The sequence below is a fragment of the Pangasianodon hypophthalmus genome, chromosome 2 (assembly GCF_027358585.1).
Source record: "Pangasianodon hypophthalmus isolate fPanHyp1 chromosome 2, fPanHyp1.pri, whole genome shotgun sequence".
Taxonomy (NCBI): Eukaryota; Metazoa; Chordata; class Actinopteri; order Siluriformes; family Pangasiidae; genus Pangasianodon; species Pangasianodon hypophthalmus.
In genome coordinates this window covers 18,761,899-18,783,029 of record NC_069711.1, presented here as the reverse complement: position 1 = coordinate 18,783,029, position 21,131 = coordinate 18,761,899, and the positions used below count along the sequence as shown (strand labels likewise).

The 21,131-nt window shown below is 38.1% G+C and overlaps 1 protein-coding gene across 1 annotated transcript; it reads right to left on the bottom strand.

The window, feature by feature from the left end:
- Positions 1-447: 447 nt before the first annotated feature.
- On the bottom strand, positions 448-13,923 carry LOC113527312 (ephexin-1). The gene is made up of 16 exons (XM_053227389.1): positions 13,803-13,923; positions 9,382-9,648; positions 8,919-9,146; positions 8,305-8,385; positions 7,717-7,853; positions 7,281-7,595; positions 6,983-7,143; positions 6,728-6,880; positions 6,244-6,373; positions 6,075-6,149; positions 4,856-4,945; positions 4,510-4,661; positions 4,146-4,319; positions 3,277-3,338; positions 2,159-2,263; positions 448-1,104 (listed from the first exon to the last, which is right to left on the bottom strand). Exons 2-16 carry the CDS (start codon positions 9,620-9,622, stop codon positions 905-907), a joined length of 2,304 nt encoding a protein of 767 aa, XP_053083364.1. The 5' UTR covers positions 9,623-9,648; positions 13,803-13,923; the 3' UTR covers positions 448-904.
- Positions 13,924-21,131: the final 7,208 nt, after the last annotated feature.

The window sequence follows — 21,131 nt, the reverse complement described above, 5'->3', positions numbered from 1 at the left end:
ATCAATTGGTCAATCAATCAATAAAATATACCACAGAGATTAATTTGTAGTCTGATTCTGACTTTTTTTAAACATTTGTTTATTAATTGCAGTGCATACAGCTATTCTGAAGGACGATTTTGCAACTATCTTGATATCTGGCATGATATAATATTTGAAGTATGTGTATTACTAATATTCTGAGAAATAGATAAATTTTGCACACAGAAGACCTACTTCATTGCTGTTTTAATTCCTTTTGTTTTTCTTTGCTGCAAAGAAAGATAGATAGAACAATTGACAGGTAGCTGTCTTGTCTTGGGGATTTCTGGCCTTGAGTGTACCAAATATAGATCTGCGCACACCATAAAATGCGAATTAAATGGAAAAAAAAAAACAGCAGCAACTTTCAAAATTCAGTTTTAATTTATTGAAAATTAATATAAAAAAGGATAACAGTTTCCTGAGAATAGTCTGAGGTTTCAGTGCAGAAAAATAAATAGTATGAACTATAAGCGTCTCCTCTACAATCAACCCATTCAAGTATCCACTAAAAGAAAGATTCTGAACAACACTATTTCCCTCATAATGACTTTACAAAAGCCTAAAAGCTGGGAAATATAATCAACTTTTAATGTGAGGTTAAATAAACTGTAAGCTAGCACAGTAAAGAGTGATGCTTTCCATCTCCATGACAACAAAAGGGAATATTATTCACACAGAGACCATTAATCATAATATAGATTTCATTATTTTACAGATTATTTCCCTGAAGAGTAAAGAGTAGACCAACCATATAAAAGCCCATCTCATATAAAACATGCATACATGCATACAGTTCCCAGTGCTTTTTTAGTTCCTAAAGCTGCTACGTACATTGGCGTTGGGTCTATAAGACTAAATAGGCAGATAATAAATATTGTAATTAATATTTGTTGAAGCAGGTAGTGGTGTGCTGGTCCTGACAAATGCTGCGGCGTTTTAGGATGTTTGCAGCTGCCTGGAGGACGTGGTGACGCTGACGCAGGTTGCGTCTCTGCACATGCTCATTAGAGATCTCCATCACACACTTAGCAGGGAACCAGCCCCTCTCCCCATCAGGAAGCCTCCGACCCTCCATTAAACCTGCCAGGAGAAAGAGTGGAGTGTGTTACTGGGTAACATACCGGCAGTTTGTAACTACCTGTGATATATTCCAACAAATTTATTTGGTGCAATTTCCTCAAAATATAAACTAACTAGTAGTTTAATTTAAACCATCCTGACTCTGACTAGGCAGTTACTAAAAGATGAATGAATGAATGCAAAAAATGCCTTTCATTTTAATTAACGAGGCCTTTCTTTGTCCTGCGAGCTTCATATCTGACAGCTTGCTCATACCCACATTTAAATAAACACTTCCTGCTTCTGCGATTTTATTTTTAGTTGTTTCCTGCAGGATCCCAGTCCCTATGCACATCTCTAGTCTCAACCAGATGCCCTGTAAACCCTTCTGGCAAGTTTTTTTTTTTTTTTTTTTTTTTTTTTTTTAATTTTAAATAAATATCCCACCTCCTATTCATATCTCTATTTGTATCTGTTTAGGACATATTATCTATTCATTCCAAAAAATGTCTTTGTAAACAGTGAATGAAAGTAAATGAAAGTGAATGAAAGTAAACAGTGGAGATGGACACAACTCACATGGTCAGGGACTAGGGAATCTGTGCTCCCAAAAATAAGTGTTAGTGTATTATCGCAAAATAAGTGTATGACTTCCTTAAGACTGCTTATAATAATAACAGTATGTATACAGTATGAACTGATGTCTTCTAGAGTAAATTCTTCAATGTATTTTATAATCCCTGCTGAAAAAAAAAAATATATATATATATAAACCCTCATAGAATTTGTAATGGTTTTAATGGTTATAATGGGAATTGTATTGCTTTTAATGGAACCTGTAATGGTCAATGTGGGACGCTACTGGTAATTTGTTGCCTTCTGTTGGTGGCATGTTATGTGTAGTGGATACCGTTAAGGAGCAATAATGGCAATGGTGATGGTTTTAATGGTTAACTGATGGTTTATAATGGTATTTGAAGTGGAAACTATTAGAATTTCTGTGATGGTTTGTATTGTTTTTTTTCTTTTCAGCAGGAATGTCTATGAGCATTTCAGTAAATCTGTTTTTAATTACCATCAGATGTTTTCTGGATGATGCTGACTATGTCCTCAGGCTGTAGACTGAGCTCTCCAGGTTGTTGTCCATTATACGCTTCAATACATCGCACCTGAGGACAATCTGAGACATAAACAGTATGACATTTATATAATTCAGTAAAGCTGCCAGTCAAAAACAACAGCTGGATTTGCAATAAAACACAACTCTGCCCTCTAGTGGCCATTTCCCTAGTAATACAGAAGTTCAGGTAGAAATGATTTTGGGAGGGTTTTAAGGGACCTCAGGTTGAGATGTCATTAAAAACAGACTTTAATCTATCACGTATAATATGCAAATTATTAGAGGATAACATGTTAACTAGAAAACTGTAGCCTACAGCCTGTTTTTGCAGATGAAAGACCACAGAAAGTGACACATCTATGAGACATAATTCACTCGTTAGGTACCATTAGCTAGAATTTGACTTGCTACCTAGCCATTTATGCTAGCTACTGGAATCACTGCTAGTCTAACCTGGCATTAGCAAAGAAAACAGACTAATTTAGTTAAATACAGCCACATTTTTCAAATTAGATGGAGTTCATGCCTTCTGGGGAGGCAAAGGAGAAATCTTATTTTATACACAAGTCTTTGCTTAGTCCAGCATATTGAAATCTTTTGCTGAGGAAGGGCCAGGGGCGCTCATCCTCAAGGTCAACACTGCAGTCTCATGGCTTATCCATCTACAAATGCACTCTCATATGCACTCTCACTCTCACTAACTACATTGTGTAGCACGAGAAGGTCACAGCAGGCATGATTCTTGAGATTTGGTCTACACTGATTTGATGCTAAACTAAAATGACATACAGTAATTTATAATATATAACATACAGTCACTGACTCGAATTGACATTGGAACAAGTACTTTGAAGGTCTAAATAAAAATGTAAGGAGCAAAAAGTGTGTATTAATAAGTATTCTTACATAAGAAGTAAAATAAATACACCAAAATAATACTTAAGTAAATCTTCCACCCCTGGAGTTAATGCATGGGCTAAAAACAAAAACCCACCCATATGTCCCACTCCGAGACATGCTCCCGAGTCTGTGTTCTGCAAACAGACACCTTCCCCCGAAACTCAGGCACTTACCCCACTCTTCATACACTCCTTCCTCACTCTTCAGGACCTTCAGCCAGCTGTCTCTCTCTTCTCTGAGAACAGAAACAGTGTGGAGATTAGCAAATTGACCTGTCAGTCAGACCTTTAAATCTGTACCTGTAGTACAAATATGTGCTGGGGAGTGTTTTTTTTTTTCGTTATTCATGATAACGTACATCTTTACCATATACACTCACAGTAACACATTTTTTCCACATTGTAATGGACACCCAGTGTGTGTTAAACCTACCATTTGGAGGTATACATTTACTGACTGTAGACCATTTGTTGCTGTGTGCAATATGTCAGCCCCCCACTACCCTGTTCATCAGTGGAAAGGAATCACCACAGGACCATTGCTGACTAGATATCATTTAAGTGATGGTCCGTTCCAGCACAACATTAACACAGACATGGTATTGTGTATTTTGCTGGTATGAGTGTATTGTATTTGCTTAGCAGATTTGCTAAGCATTTTAACACCACAATGTCACTGCCAGCCAAAAATATCCAGCAAACAACAGTGTGTCGACAGAAACAACCATGCATGGAAAAAGAACAGCTATACTCTTTTGTGTACTGTGTACACAGGCATGTGTCTAATAAAGTGGTTAGTAAGTGTGCACACAATTAAAAGGTTCCTGCACCTGATGCTTGTACCAGCACCACAGACACAACCAGGTCAGTGTCACTCCTGCCCTGAAAATGGTCAGTAATTATACATTGACAAGGGTGCCTCTATGTGGTAGTTGTACCTAATGAAATGGCCAATGACTGTGTGTACATGAGTATTTAATAAAGTAGCCACTGAGTGCGTAATGTAATATATATATCAGTAATTTTATACTCAGTCTACTCACAGTGTGGAGGTCTGCAGTAAAAGTTGGTATGAGCTTCCTTTGTGGTTCTTCAAAATAGCCAGTAGAAATACTCTTCTCATGTCATACCCTTCCAGATCATCCTCCACTTTAGCACCCTCAGTGACCTCAATGAGGGAACGGTGGACATGATCATGCACCACATACCTGTCTGACCTAGATATTGGCATTTTAAAATGCAAATTACACACACAAATAAATGAAGTAGACGTTTGATTACTAGCAGAGTAAACGCTACTACATGTGCAAGCACAACTGTAAATTAAAAATATTGTTTATTTTGCAACATATGGATGTCATGAACATAGTCTACATCATTATATATTTTTTTAGAGTTTATTCTCACCCTTTCTTTGAGGCAACCAGTAGCAAATCATTGAAGAGGATCAAATGGACAGTGCAATTTTTCCTCTGGACAAAAATGTTCTCATTCAGAGTGAGCTGGGTCATTTCACCATCTCTGATTAACCAGCGAGAAGATGACACCAGCGGCAAGGCCTGAAAAAAAGAAAGAAAGAAAGAAAGAAAATGAAAGATAAAAACACAAAGAGGGAAACAGAAAGAGAGTGAGAGTTTAAACTACTTTCACATATAGGAATGGAAATTAAACCTTTATTTGTTTTATATTCATTGAAATCAAAAGGAAACAAAATGATTCATTTGGCAGAAATGAATAATTTAACATCAGTCACCTTGCACTCAAACTCTATTTTGTTGGCAATGTTGACAAGTTCCTCAATCTGCTTCATCTTACCCACTTCCCTATTGCATGCCTCCAGCACCTACAGACACACACACAAAAAATACATCACCAATCTAGCCAAATTTCAGTTATATCATGGAGCTGTAACTCAAGTTGCAATATGACATTTGAAATGCTTCAGATATCACTATCACAAAAGTGGTAGTAGAAGTAGTCCAGAAGACCAAAAATAAGAACAAAACAATAAGTCGCTGTTGCCAGAATAAAACACATGAAATGACGCAAGCAGATATGAGAAAACACAACACAATGATTTCCAAGGAGCAAGGTGAAACAAGACGTGTGACAGCTTCTTGTTCGTTGTACTTGGGTGAGGTTTTTGCCTCCTCTACCCACCTCTGCTGTTTTTTTTTTTTTTCTCAGACATGATATCAAACTGGTCAGCTGAGGCATTGAGGCATTCGAGAAAAATGTATAGTGGGCTCAAAGGGGCCAAAATTCAAGATTTTCACGGCATTTGGAATCTGAGCCAAAAATGGCCCACATTTATCAGACCATATCTAAGCATACTGTGGCGTCAGCAAGATAGAATCTTGACAGCTAGCATCATAAAAACAATACACTTGCAGCACAAACAATAGGCTGATGCTTAACCACATCACTACTAAGATAGAAAATATGGACAAGGGCAAACAAAATACTGCTGAATGGTAGGCATAAACAATACATGTGTTTTGATTTGTCACATGTTAACGTTCCACAACTGGGGCACGTAGTTTCATTTTTCACGTCATCACGTATTCATGGGATGTCACTTGTTTACTTGAGTTCAATTTCAGGGCACAATATGGTGACCATCACATGGTTTTCACACAGTGATCATAATCTCTGTGTAAAAAACATATAATTACATGTGAAATATATGATTTTCTGTAAGGGTGGGAATATCTTTGCCCGGCTCTAAAACATGTGGCGAAGAATTTCTCTTCAAGAAATGTACATTGTATAGCTTTTTGTACATAAACTTTGTACATAAACTTTGATGTGACTTGCTAAAGTATACAGTATATGGACTGGAAGTATATATGGATGCATTCACATGACCTTATTAAGCCACTCAAATGTTCAGTGGCACATCTTCAAGATTACACAAATCTTTGTACTCTTCAGAAAGAATTACCTCACTCACAAGACGCCACTATATTTACCTCAGAAATCTCAGTCAAGGCTGCTTCTGCAGAGGCCTGAATGTCTGACTTTGAGGCTGCCCTCTTTAGGACTGTCTGCAATGGGAAACATTTTCAGACTGAAGCATGATACAACATCATGTTCACTGAGTCCTACTTTATTCCTGCACATTTGGTTCTCCTTTCTCACCTCCATTAAGACCTTGAGTTGGGAGATCCTCTGAAAAGGCAGCGAGAGGAAAGAGTCGAGAGGCAGCCGATTGCAACATGGGTCCTCCTGAAGCTTGTTTAAGATCTCCACAAAGCGAGGGCTCTCCTTCCTGACAGGAAGAAACCAAAAATATGTTAACAGCTATAGGAGCATGAAAGTAACATAACTTGTAATTAGTGCTTTTTTTGTATCTGTAGATCATTCGTAAGCCTTTGATTTAGGCAGGGTGTGGCACCTTGAGGTTGAGTCACAAGCTCTATGTGTGTGTCAATGAGAGATATGAGAGCACAGACCCTTAATCACAAGGTCACTCTCTCAAAATGAGCAGCTAATTTGGTATCATCAAGCCTGCAGCTGCACTAATTATTGATCTTCTTGCTCACAGTCCTAACTCCACAGTACATATGGCAGTCAAGCTTATCAAGTCATGTGTATTTTAAGACTATTAAATCATGTTTTCTACCTCAACTTGATGAGTGTTTGCTTCTGGCATGGTATGTTGCGGATGTAATCCACATAAGCACTGAATGGTCCAGTGGCATAACGATGGACAACATCACAGAAACCTTCACAAAACAACCTGGAGCCCAAATTCTGAACCATCGACTCCAGGAAGCTAAAATAAGACCCAATCATATACATAGTTATAAACAGCCTTCACTTAGTGATGAATACTTGGCTATTGTTTCTCTCTGCGTTTTCTAAAGTGGTGACTCACTTCTTGCTGATCTCTCTCATTTTGTGCATGCTGGAAAAGAGTGCTTTTTGGTCTCTGGAAGCTATAGCTGAATTTAGTTCTGGAGATTCCATGAAATGATTCACAACAACAGTTAGCCGTTCAAGATAGGACTGCTCAGAAGTTGCCACCTCATAAATACTCTAACGTGAGGACAGAGTGGGAGAGACACACACACACACAGATACAAACACAAAGAGATCATATAAAAAAGAGATGGAGGATGACAAGGACATTTATGGTAAGATTTTTGTAGACTCTTCTGCTGTGATTGTAATACCTCCTGAAGGAGAAGCTCCTCTTTGGTTAGGTGGTTCAGGATTCCGCTCTCTTTCACAACACAGCGCTCCTGCCATAAGCTGTCCTGCAGCATCTTCCAGGAACGGCCATCCTTTGCTTTAGTTTGTCTACATGGGGAGCTTCTTGTCCTCTTAACCTTCAAGCCTGCAGATGGCACCATACCTGCACTTGATTGTTCAGGGCATTTTGCAGAGGTCTGGAAGAACTGACTGCGTGAACAGTTGGAAATTGTAGTCGGACGTTTGACTGAAATGGATGATTTGTTTTGTTTTGTTTTATCTGCTTTATTTTTCTTCTGAAATGGAAATAAACACCATTTGGGTTGAGAGCCATCCACCTCTTCAAAGAACACATTTTGTACCAACAAGTACTTCATTGTTTAAGGTTTCTCTTTGGTTTCACATGATCTGGCATACCTTATTCCTCAAACTCTTAGAGATGACATGCTCACTGTCCTGATGTTTAGACTGCTCCTGAGCAGCCATCCTTGCAGTAGGAATGGGCTTTTGGGAAGGGACCTTCATTGCAACACCACTTGGCTCAGGTTCATATCCTGATGGTAGAGATAGAATAATTTTTTATAGGGCCTGTCTTATTTGCAGACATCAGTGCTTTAATCACCATTGAGCAAGCTGAGAGTAGAGAGAGAGAGAAAGACAAGGACGAAACTCTCTATAGAAGAGAAACCATCAGAGAAACAAAGACTCAGCAGAAAGAGATCTGACCTACAGTATTAATCATAATTTTTTTTCATATATTTTTTTTCTTGAAGATCATACTACTTTGTTGTTCATGGGTTGGATGTTTGTTGTATTACATTAAAAATATATACATTCAAACATAAAACATAATTATCTTATTAATAATGTAAATGCAATTATCATAATATAATATTAATTAATTAAAAATAATTAAATTATCATTTATTAAAATAGTTAATTAAAATAATTAAATTATATGAATTTAAATAATTAAATAATGAACTCTTTAATTAAATGACTCACTTTCAGGTGCTGTGTCGTCATGCTTTGGCATGTCAGGTTCAGCATAAATGCTTTCATTATCATCATCAGTCGTTCCTTTTACTGTGAAAAACACAGAATATCACTGGAATTTGCAGTCTGACTGAGTGTGTGCTTTAGACCATAATTTCCAGCCCTATTTACTGATGTCCTTTCTCTATATCTTAATGCAGATATCACTTTAGTCAATGCTAGCCAGGAGAGCAGTCTTTTGACTGAAGTTTCTCCACAATAATGAACCTTAATCTAAAATCAAGGTCAACTAGGCCTGCTCAGCATTTTTATAAACGCCACAGAGTAAAGTTGGATATTAATTGCTCAGTTGTATCATGCAGCAGATCATTCAGGAAGCATCTGCACTTGTGTTGTTTCATTACTGAGTTATTGAGGTTCTTTAGGTTTTCCCTTTAATTTGTCACCCATCTGTTTTTCCACCAGAGAAAGCCTGAAAATGTCCTGTTCTGCAGCTTGTTGTGCAGACAATCTGAATTAACTACAGTCAAGAGAATAAAAGACACTTTACTGTAAACATAACGTAGCACAACCGATCATACGGACCTCTTATGATTAACACTGAAGTGTGTATGAAGCCTCACCATTCATTATGATCATCTGCCAAGGCTCTTTGGGAAGAGGTCTTGCAGGTACAGGTATAGCTGGAGGGACTCTTCTGAGTTCCTTATTGTCTTTATTCTCTGAGCTAATGATATAATTGTCCTCATACTGTTGGCTTTTCTTTTGTCCGTACATGCTGGAATAATGACAAACACAAGGACAGCAGGGTGGGCAGGCTGGAGGAACAGAGTGGCTCTCACTGGATCCATCTATGAGGAGAAATTATACATACATTCATATATATATATATATATATATATATATATATATATATATATATATATATATATTTATATATAATATATATATATTATGTACATTAAACACAATAAAATCAACATCGATTCCCAACTGTCAACAAACTTTAGATGAGAAAGTCATACTTCAGCTGATATTGTTTAAAGTCAGTTGAACATCAAACTGAAAAACAAAATTGTGACATACTTGGGGCAGCATTGTCCGTGTTACACAAAGAGGGTTGATCAGCATTGCCAGTTCGGTTCAGGGTATCCTTTAGGGGACCAGGTTTGCGTAGGCGAGGTTTAGGGGTCGGTCTGTATTGTGCACCACTTGTCGTGTTAGTGCTGCTTGGAGGGGAATCCAGGACCTTCTGTGGTATACCCCCTTTTATCTGGGGTTTAGGGGGTAAGGGGGGTTTGGTCTTGAGCCTGTCATTTGTACCCATACAGCTCACGTGTAATCCTCACAGCCCTGCGGAATTAAGGTAATTTCCACATGTTTAGCATAAAATGTCTGATCATGGCTATGAAAAATCAATGAAGCAGATTCAATCAGCTCAACTTAAAGGCTAATTCCATTTGGATATATGTGACCACGGGTTGAAATCCTTGAGTAATTCTACTTCATTAATGTACTTATGCACTATTTTGGATGATCTGTACTCTACTCAAGTATTACTGAAAGGAAATGCTTATACTCTTACTCAAGTAAACTTTCAACAGTAAAAACATACTTTTAACTCCTTACGTTTTCATTTTGACCTTCAAAGTACTCATCAACGATCTTAAATGAGGTATTTCTCTTGCCCGGCTGAAATGCCAGTCAGTTGTGTTCTCACTAAATTTAAATGTGCTTTAAAGACATTACACTATTAAAGACAATAAAGAAATTACAACTGCCGCAAAATGGACAAGCTGAAGTCAAGCCTGAGTTCTCTCAAGATTTACCAATGATTCATATACGACGACATGTCTCCTTTGCCTTCCACATAAAAATTGACCTACAAGAAATCACCATCACATCTACAGAAGCATGTTGAAATAAGTTAGATTTAAGATAGGTAAATTTGCTAGCTAGCATTGTTTTCATTGCTAATGCTATTTTAGCATTCATTTTAACATGGTTATTAAACGTTAGCTAACCAGCAAGCCAAAAACTAGAGTTGGATGAGTTAGCAGATTATTTAATAAATATTTAATAATATTAATCAATCATTTAATCAATCAATCAATCAATCAGTTAAAAAATACTCTTTAAATACTTGAGTATTTATATTTTAATACTTGAATACTCTTTAATACTTGAGTATATTTATATGTAGATTCAACTGTAGTTTTTTGTACATTACTCTTGTCTTACTGTTGTACAGTTTGCACTGTCCATAGCCCTTTATATGTACAGAAGCTGTATGGTCTTTTCTATTGTCAATTGTGTGTTGTATTGGAGCCACTGAATATATTTCATTCCACTGTATGTATACTAACAAAGCTGACTACTTTTAATATGATATGGTCAAATGGAATAAATCATATACTAATACGGAACATGGAGTAAACCTTAAAATGTAATGAACCAATAATAAGTGTTTAGTAATCAGCTATTATGCTATTATGCTTTACTGTTACTACTGTTACACTCCATTTCTCACGCCTCCATACTGCCCCACCTGACACACACACCGGAATTACTGGCTAGGTCAGGAAACCAATAGTGCTGTGTTTGCGCTTTCTCACCCCTCAAACGTGGGGAGTCCTTTCATACTCATGCCCCTGCATGCTGTTTATTGTCAACATGACCACAAGAACTGAGACTGAGACATTCCTCCTACAGTGAGGCAATTTATTGCTGAGCCAAAGGCTGCTCCTAAAATCCCCCTGTGAAAACCCCACTCCCTGAGGAATGCTTTGGTTGACTCACAGGGGAAAGTAGGTACATGAAATTGGATACCCAGAAATGGGCAAAAGGGTGAATGCTTTCCAGCACCCTTAGAAATAAAAGTAGCAAACTGTAGGTTTCCTTGTCATTGAAGTGACACCATCAAGAGCATATCTTTTGCACCTTTACTATGTATCTTTCACTTGGAAACATGAATACAACAGTATACCTTTCAAAGAAATTTAAGGTACATATTGGGACCCTAAGGAACACTGATGTACCATTAAAGCTTTATTCTTAAAGCTAATTAAAGCTACAACACATGCACCTTCCCAGGTAAAAGATTCATCATTGATTGTACCTTTCCGGTGCCAAGGAAAAGTACAGTTTATTACATTTATTTCTGAGACTGTACACAAGTAGGTAATGAGGGGTTTCAGTCACAGAGTGTTTCAGTCAGTACATATGTACACATAGATGTTAGAGAGCGAGAGAGAAGTCAGAATTTAAATCAGCAGACACATTACTTGGCAATTGATTACACTATTTGAAGATACAGTGGCATTTTCGTTGGTGTGGTTGGGGCTTTAAGATGGATCTAGAGCATGGGTTTTTTTTATTTTCTTTCCATTGTTCAGGATCAGTTTGTGACAATAGATTTTGGTGGGGCAGGATGATATTAATAACAACATAGCCTCAAACAAAATTAAGTAGAGGTAATCACACTTGACTTATGCCATATACTACTATCTAGGTATTTCTTTAGAGTAACCCTGTAATATGCAGTACACCAATTTCCAGAGAACAGAAAGCTGTAGTCTGGTCTAAATGCCAGCACCCCCCAATAACCTAAGAAAAAAAAAAAAAAAATCAAACAATACAATTTCCTTAGTTGATCAAACAGAACATCCCTGACATAACATAAATTTACCTCATCAATCTTTTAGATGCACAATATGTTTTTTCAATTACAGCTTTATTGAAATCAGATGTTATTGTTTTAATTATGATGATTGTTACAATTACGATGGTTTCTGGTTGCTGATAATTGCATTCCAAAGACACATTAACAACCTAGCTAGTTTTATGGCTAGCTAGACAACAGTGTAGATTATACTTGCTAATTACATCCTTCCTAATCAGCAAAAGGACTGAAAACTATGGACTACGAAGAATGCAGTGTTCATTTTAATAATTTGCACTCAAATGGATTCTTATGGCTCTTATCTCCATTGTCGCAGTGTACACGATGAACACAGTACATGTAATATTAACTGTCCTGTCCGCTGCTCCTCCCGCACTCATAAAGAAAAACATTCATATAGGGAGCATGGGGCAGAGCGATTCCAGCCACAGTGTGTCTCTGTTATAGTACTTGTTGTGGTTCCTATTTTTGACCACTATGTGCAACTCAACCAACCTAAATGGGGCACTGAGCATGCTGCTCTGTATGATTGTGCAACATCTAGAAAGGTGGCCAAATCAATGGAACTTTGGCTTATAACTGTTAAATAGCAATACATCTCTCTTCCCTCAAAAGAGTTAATTAGTATTTTAACAGAGTTAAAATATATGGTGTTGTGAATGAGTACTTTTGTAGATTTGTTGAATGTTAATCTTAGGGGCTCTGCCCAACTTGCCCCTAAGGACATGCCACCATTGCCATTTTTGCAGGTTATGCTGGAGAGACAGGTTTCTTTTATCTTTTGTGTGTTGGGTTTCAATTTCAGTTATTGGTATTATAGTAGTTTCATTACCGGCATGTAACACAATTAAATATGTCAGGGATAGGAATTATTGAAGTGCTTGTTGTTTATATACATAATTTTTAGAATTTTTTTTTAGAAATTTTTTAGTGTCATGAATTTGCTAAGTATATCAGCCTGTTTGAACAATATGTTTCCATTCACAATTTGTGGTAAACAACTTTGGCTCTTCATCAGTGTCAAGACAACACTGTGAATCAAGACAACCTGTCAAGATATTTACATGGAAAATCATGACATAATGAAGCAGTGAATCCACACCCAGAGGCAGGGATCTTTTTATTTGTGGTTAACAAGACCCAATGGAGGGGAAATCCATTTCCTCATGTGAAGAAAGTCATACTAAAAAGAATACCTGTGATTTTGTGCCTGATAATAATTGGAAAATCTCTTGAGAATATTTTTTTAAGTGGCAGAAAGAGGCTTCTGTAAATGGACTTCCATAGATAGGATCAATTGTACATCATGAAGTGTAGAACAAAAAACACACTCTGCAAATGGGTAACTTACATGAGAAAAAACAACAACGCTATAGAAATACTTTCATTTCTTCTTAACAGGGCAAAGAACCTATGTACAGTATTTCAAACATTGTTCATATGATCACATATATGGTAGGCACTATTATCCAAAGTGACTTACAACTGAGACAGGATACAATCATCTTAAGGTGCTTAAGCAAGACCCCCAAACAGCTCCTTGACAGTCATTGGATTCAAACCTCCAATCTTCCAGTCACCCTCCAAACCTTAACCACCGAGTATCACTGCCAGTTTTTCAATGTCATTACAACAAGCAGCTGAGCATAGACTTACCAAATTAAGTTTTGTATGCCAGTTGTATAAATCTGTGATGCAAACAGGCATTTGTGTGGTTGAGTTTGCTGAAGTATAGCCTCAACAACATTTAGCTTGCCTTTTTCCCTAAAACCTCTTACACAATTTCTTTATAAATAACACAACAAAAGTTTATCTAAACACTTACCACAGTTCACCTCTCCTTTACTTCCTGATCATAAATCAGAGATAGTCCACTTTTAGTCTGCTTTCCTGTGCTCAAACCACCAGACTGCAGAGTTCAGAGCTTCTTCCCCCATGCACATACAATGCTATTCAAATGCTACTCATTTAACTGCGCTTACCTGTACTGCTATCCCGCCCTCTTACAGGAAAACAGATCATTCTTGTCAGGAGACAAGCTGCACCTACCACTGCTAAGATTTACACTGAAAATTATTGTCACCCTTGACCCATTTTTCCACACAATCAATAGAAAAAAGTACTTACCTGTCCTGTAACAAAAATCATTCACATAAGACTTTCTTTTTTAAATGTGCCCTTAAAATATTTGAAATAAATACAAACATTTTCATCCCGGAAGAAAATCTTTTAAATTGCTTTCAGTTTCCAAAACTCTTTTGTTGCCATAAAATGTAATGAAGTGCAATGAAAAATCCCATTCATCATCACTGGGGAAATCCAGAAACATTTTAACAAAAAAGACACAGATGTTCACCTATTCACTGATATACAGAACCATGGAGAGAACATGAAAACATCTTATTTACTCTAACTTTGCACTTTATTAGGAACACTATACTAATACTGCTCTCAAAACAGCCTCAGTTCTTCACAAATTTTAACTGACCCCATTTTCCTTTACAATAATTTCAATTATTTGATCAAAATCAGTACTGACTGTGATAAAGTGGTATAAAGTGGTGTCAGAGTCCTCTTGCTCACAATGCCATACGAGGCTATCAGTATGTAATGCATCTTTATACTTTAATTAAAGAATTTCTATCCATAAATGAGACTTATGACCTGCACCTGAGCTGAACCCAAGATCAACACAGAAATTGTTGCAAGACACAAAGTCAGTGTTTTGCTGTCTTAGGAACATATTTGTACTCTGTTGGTCTGAACTGAAGAGCCTCCATATGTGAAACCAAAATATATATAAGAGCTTGAGAAGGTCTGCATCAAGATATGGTTTAAGATTCTCTACAATTATTTTTAACCTTGTTAAACTTTACAGGAAGAGGCTCAGTGTTATTATACTGTTAAGGAGAAGAGTTCACCAGATGTTAATTGCGGTGGTGCTGATCACAATGAAAACTGATAATTTTGCAGATACAATACATTATTTCAGAAAATGTTTGTATGCTTGAAAAATATAGTTTCATAATCAGTATGTATCTACAGTACATTAAGCTTTGCCTATGCCTAATCATTTAATATATTCATGAAGGATGCCAATTATTCTGGAGATGGCTTTATAATAATTTAAAGAGGTATAGAATTAGGCTATATTACAATGAAGCAACTGAACAGATGACCGACGCTTTTAGAAGCGTCCGTAGAAGCATTCCTAACATATATGTCACACTGAACATTTGCAGTTGTTATCACAACTATGCATCTAATGAAAGGAAAGTAAAAGTAAAGTTGTGTTCGTTTTTGTTTCATTTTATGTCATATATTTTATTTAAAATATTATCTTTTATATTATATTTTAAAATTTTAATATCTAATTGTATATAATATTTTTAAAAGTAGGCTATCAATTTTGTTATTAGCCTGAGGCACTGTAGCAAAAACAGAATTTAACTGATCAGGAAGTAAAAGCCTAAGGCAGTTGGACAGAAACTCTGAGTCTGACAAAGCATATCAAATGCACTGCTTATGTTAAATACTGTATACTGTCACGTCAATACCGGAATCGGCGTCGAACTCCAATTCACAGAACACAGGGTGGCCTATAAACATGGCCACCACAGACTACAACTCACAGCCATCTCACCCGAATGATTGCACTCACCTGGACTCTATCACTCACACAGTATTTAAGCAACCTTACTGCACATTCACTTCATGAAGTATACACTCTGATTTCTTTATGTTCCAGCTGTTACCAAGCCATTGAATATTGCTAGGTTGTCTTTTCTGGTTTTGATCCCTGTTCTGGTTTTGTGGTTTTGCCCATAGTCTTGCCTAGTTCATGTTGTATGTTGATCTCCTGACCATTGCCAGAGATCTCTGTTCTGTTTGCTAAATTTAATAAATTCTTGTATACCTGCACTTGCGTCCATATCTGCCTGCCTGACAGAATACCACATCATGGATGCAGCAGGCAACTTTGACTGGTGCCAAGCATTAGCGGTCGCATCATCGGTGAGCAGCAACATCAGAGTGATCTACTCACCGCCCTGATGGGGCAGCATCCAGGCCATCATGCCAGCTACGTAGGTTCCACTGCCAGCAAAACCCCAATCTGTCCCATCACTCATCACATGGCCCAAGAAGTATGCTGGCGATCTGGCCGGTTGCAAGGGATTCATGTTGCAGTTCTCATTTTACTTTGCAAGCCAAGAGGGGGTTCTCGAGCACACTACGATAGTCTAGTTCATCAATCTGCTCACTGACAAGAAGCTGGCCTGGGCTTCAGCTGTCTGGACCCAGGGAGGCGAGCACATATCTTCCTACGAACACTTTCTGCAACTCTTTCGGTGAATGTTCGAGCTCGAGCAAGGGACCTAAAGCACAGCTTGTTTCTCTACGTTGGCAGAAGGCAGCGGCTGGAACGAGCCAGCCCTTAAAGCGGCGTACCATCAGGGGCCCAACGCTGATATTCTCATGGAGCTCACATGCCGAGATGACCAGGTGTCTCTCGACGTATTGATCAACATGTCCATTCATCTAGATGCCCTCCTCAGAAACTGAGGGACTATGCACATGAACATCCCTCCCACTCCTGAGCTCCAGACCTCCGAGCCCATGCAGCTGGGCCAAATGAAGTTAAACGAGGTGGAAAGACAGAAGCGACATCGAGAGGGGCTGTGTTTCTACTGAGGCAGCCCCAAGCACCAGGTGGCACAGTGCCCATCACGGTCCTCCATCAGAGTTCTGCAGCCCACCTCTGAGCGAGCACCCTCCATGCTTCCACTCTCCAACATGCTGAGTCATTCCCATTTTCTATCTCACCCAAATTTTGTGCTGCCAGTCCAGATCACACACTCAGGGAATGTCTCTTATGTTTCAGTGCTGATCGACTCCAGTGCAGTTGGAAACTTTATTGACTGCACCCTTTCAGAAAAGCTCCAGCTGCCTTTGCAACCCCTGCCACACCCCTTAAAGATGCAAGCTTTGGATGGAGGATCCATCAGAGGGGGATCTGTAATGCACTGCACCGAGGCTATTACCCTCCATATCGGCGCTATGCACCTGGAGCGCATGTTCTTCCTTGTTACTGTCACCACCAAGTTCCCAGTAGCATTGGGCTTCCTGTGGATGCAGACTCATGACCGTCAGATCACCTGGAAGGAAAAAGAGATTGTGCACTGGTCGACTCACTGTCCTGTCTATTATCTCCATGTGCCATCCATCAGCATCGCCTCAACCACCATTGAGAGCCCAGATTCCCAAGTTCAGGTGGAAATTCCTCCGGTGTACCATGACTTCAGCAAAGTGTTCAGCAAAGTGTTCAGTAAAGCGAAAGCCAGTGGGCTCCCACTGCACTGTGGATATGACTGTGCCATCGAGCTGCTGGCATCCAAGTATACCCTCTCTCAGCCAAAGAGACCCAGGCCATGGAGGAGTACGTCGAGGAAGCTCTCAAACAGCGGTACATATGCCTCTCCTCTTCTCCAGCTTCTGCCAACTTCTTCATGGAGAAGTAAGGAGGTGGCCTCTGACTGTGACTACCAAGGCCTTAATCAAATCACGGTGAAGTACAGCTATCCTCTGCCTTTAGTGCAGGCGGCTCTTGAACAGTTACGGGAGGCCATGGGCCGTATCCGAGAGGGAGATGAGTGGAAAACTGATTTTAGCACCACTTCTGGCCACTTTGAGAACTGTGTAATGCCGTATGGGCTATCTCCAGCGCCAGCAGTCTTTCAATGCCCTATTGATGATGTCCTGCAGGATATGCTGGGAAAGTTTGTCATCACATTGACTATATTCTTATATACTTATAAGTGTATTCTTATATACTTCAAATCTGGCCCTGGAGGTCCACTGTCCTGCAGAGTTTAGCTCCAACCCTAATCAAACACACCTGAACAAGCAAACCAAGTTCTTCAGGATTATTAGAAAATTATGGGCAGATGAGTTTGGAGGTTGGAGTTAAACTCTGCAGGTTTGAAGAACCCTGTGATAGATCATGCTTCACTGTTGCCAATATCAGATGTAGCAACATTTTAGACCATGTTACAAGCATAAGCTATTGTATGTCAATCGTAAACATAATTATTTTTTATGCTTATATTACATCTGTTCCAAATGCATGAATAAAGTAGGCTTTTCCCCAGATTTCCCCTAGCCCTAGCTCTGTAACCAGTGGAATCTCAAACTCAAAATTTTTACATTAGAATGCTACTATAGAGGATTTATTTCTGTAAAAATTTCAGGTTCGGATCTGGTCCCCCACCAGAGATATTCAAACTTAAAGTGAGGGGAATTTTTTTTTTTTTTCTTCTTTCTCACCCCCATAAAAAATGAGAAGCCTCAAACCTGAAACCCTTCCCATTATAAATTGACCCTAATAGTGGAACTGTGAACAATCATGAGCATTACATTAGGACTTAGGTTCTAAGTCTAAGGAACAAGAATGTGCAAACTTTTTATATATGTACATGTACCTTATACTGTGTTCTAGAGATCAGTTTTTGTTCCAAGGAACTGTGATCATCCAGGGCAGAGACATTGGGGTTTCTGTAAACAGCTGTATAACCAAATTTATTGTGTGCCATGACACGAAGTTGAACAAGGTGAAATGGAAAAAAAATGGTGGTTTTTCAGTACCAATACATAGAGGTAATCACTCAAAAAAAAAAAGGTGAAATTAAAAACAAGCAACCTACTTTACAATTATTGGACCACTTGAGATGGACTGACCCAGCATTAAAGTATAAGCATACCGAATATCATGCATCAGACATTACCAGAATACCTCATCTAATACAGTGTATGAAGTTACATGAATGTTCATGTTAATTAGAAATACATTAAAAAGCATATTTATTAATTTGACCGGTAGCGCATCAGTTAATGTAGATTCCTTAATTAGGATCAAGTAATTAAATGAGTTATCTGTGGAAGATAACAGCATACAATGTTTTTGGTGAATCAGCAACTGGTTAAATAATGTTGAGTTATTTTTTTTTTTAATTAGGACTTGGCCCCATCTAGTGGGTATTAGTTTCTGTACTGACACAAAGCAGAGTGAAATGGAAGACAGAAGCTGTACCAAATGTTTACTGGTACCACAACAATTGCTATATTATCCCTAAATGGAAAATTGAAAAATGAAAATAGAAGATGCTTATGAAGATGCATTGAACAAAAACTGTTGACGAATAATGTTCACCAACATTTGTTGGACCAACATGTGGTGGTACGTTTACATGTACAGTGGCTTGCATAAGTATTCACTCCCCTTTTCTACATTTTTTTTTTAATGTTACAACCTGATAGTGAAATGTTTGTGTGTATGTATATGTGGTGGGGTGGGGGTGTGTGTTAAGGTTGGATGGGGGCTGTGGAAGGTGTTACCAAGGGATCTCTAAGACAGCACCAGGTGATCCTGGACCAACAAGGATTCTATTGTTTAGAAATTTGGTAGTACTTGATCTGTCAGTGCTTAAGTCAAAACTATCAGGAGAAAATCTGAAACCTCTATTGGTATTGACAGCTATCAGCAAGAAAACTGGAACCTCTATTGGTATGCCAAAGGCCCTTGTTGCATATCTTAGTGTATCTCGTCACTGACCTCTGAGGATCTGAAGGTAACACCACCATACTGGTAATGATTAATCAGTTTTCTAAGCCATGTTTTGCTATCCTTCTCCCAGGTCTCCCTACTGCATTCCAGAGATCAGAGGCTGAATACCTCCATAACTTCTTTGTCCATTCTTTGTTGGGCCTCACTCCATTCCAGTGCTGCCTGGTTTTCCATCTGCCCCTGTTCCCATGGCAAATAGCAATTATTGACAGTCCTCTTCAAATCTGTATATTTGAAATAAAATTGAAACTCCAAACATGTTTAATTGTTATAAGCTGCACCTTTAAGGATTAGGCTAATCTGTTTTGTTTTTCTTTTTATTGGAGCAGTAGCCAAAATCAAGATTAAACATAAAGCCAGTGATCTGATGACACTGACACTGCCATGGTCAAATGAGAAGTCTGGGTCACCATGCCCCCCATCTTTTGCCCGTCACTGATTTATTAATGCATCTACATATAAGTGAAGGAGCTCACTACCATATGTTCAGGGCCTAAAAATAAAATAGATTATTATATATGAATACAGATTTTTCTACAGTATCCTAGTGGTGTAACATGTTGTTAGGATATATAGATGATAGTAATTTATACGATTATTCAATGATACTGAATAGATATAGATGTTCAGATCCCCCAATAACATTATTAACAGATGCAGTTTGTCCCTTGAAATATGCCATGAGATTTTTAAAACATGGTAAATATTTTTAAAAAGCAAACATATACGAATAAATGGTAATGAATTAATAAATAGGTGCAATGCTCTGTTGCACAATAATACAACACTGCCCTGTTACTAATAGCTCACCACTTTATCACAGAGTTAACAGTTTATCAGTACGTGCAGTGAATGTGCCTATCACCGTTGTACATTTGTTCTTCAGAGAAAGGTCACAAACATTCACACATGTTTAAGGGACTTTGCCCCACAGGTAGAATTATTGGAGGAACCCTGAGCACCTAAACACATCTAGGCCTTAAGCATTTACTTATTATTACATATTTTAATATACATAGAATTTAATTTTGAAATGCTCTGGAATATGGGTATACTTAAATTGAATGTAAAACTGGCCCAATTTATGCGTCTTTATTATAAGGGCTAGGTTGGCAATAAGACCTACTAGCAGAGTCTGCTTTATGGCTTTTCTTGCTTGGCTTTGGGGTAAATTTTGGTTTCTCCTGTGTAGTAAAACCTGTTGAGGTACTTCTATGAACAATTCAATCTTTCTGTATGTTAACATATTGACATTTCGTTGTGCATTTAACACAACAACGTGTCAGAGGGCAAGCTGAGGACTATCTCAAGCATCAGCAATACTGTGTAGCATCAAAATATTTAGTCCAGTGAACAAAATTATCATACCACGAACATCCCACAATGCAGTCTAACTTTTACAGTGCCCTCTAGAGCCAGTGGCACCCCTCATAAAAATGAGCAAAAATTATTGTATGAAATAGGCCTAAACATTATACACCATAATTAAAAATGTCCACTCAAACATTGAGAAAATATTTTTTTAAATATTCT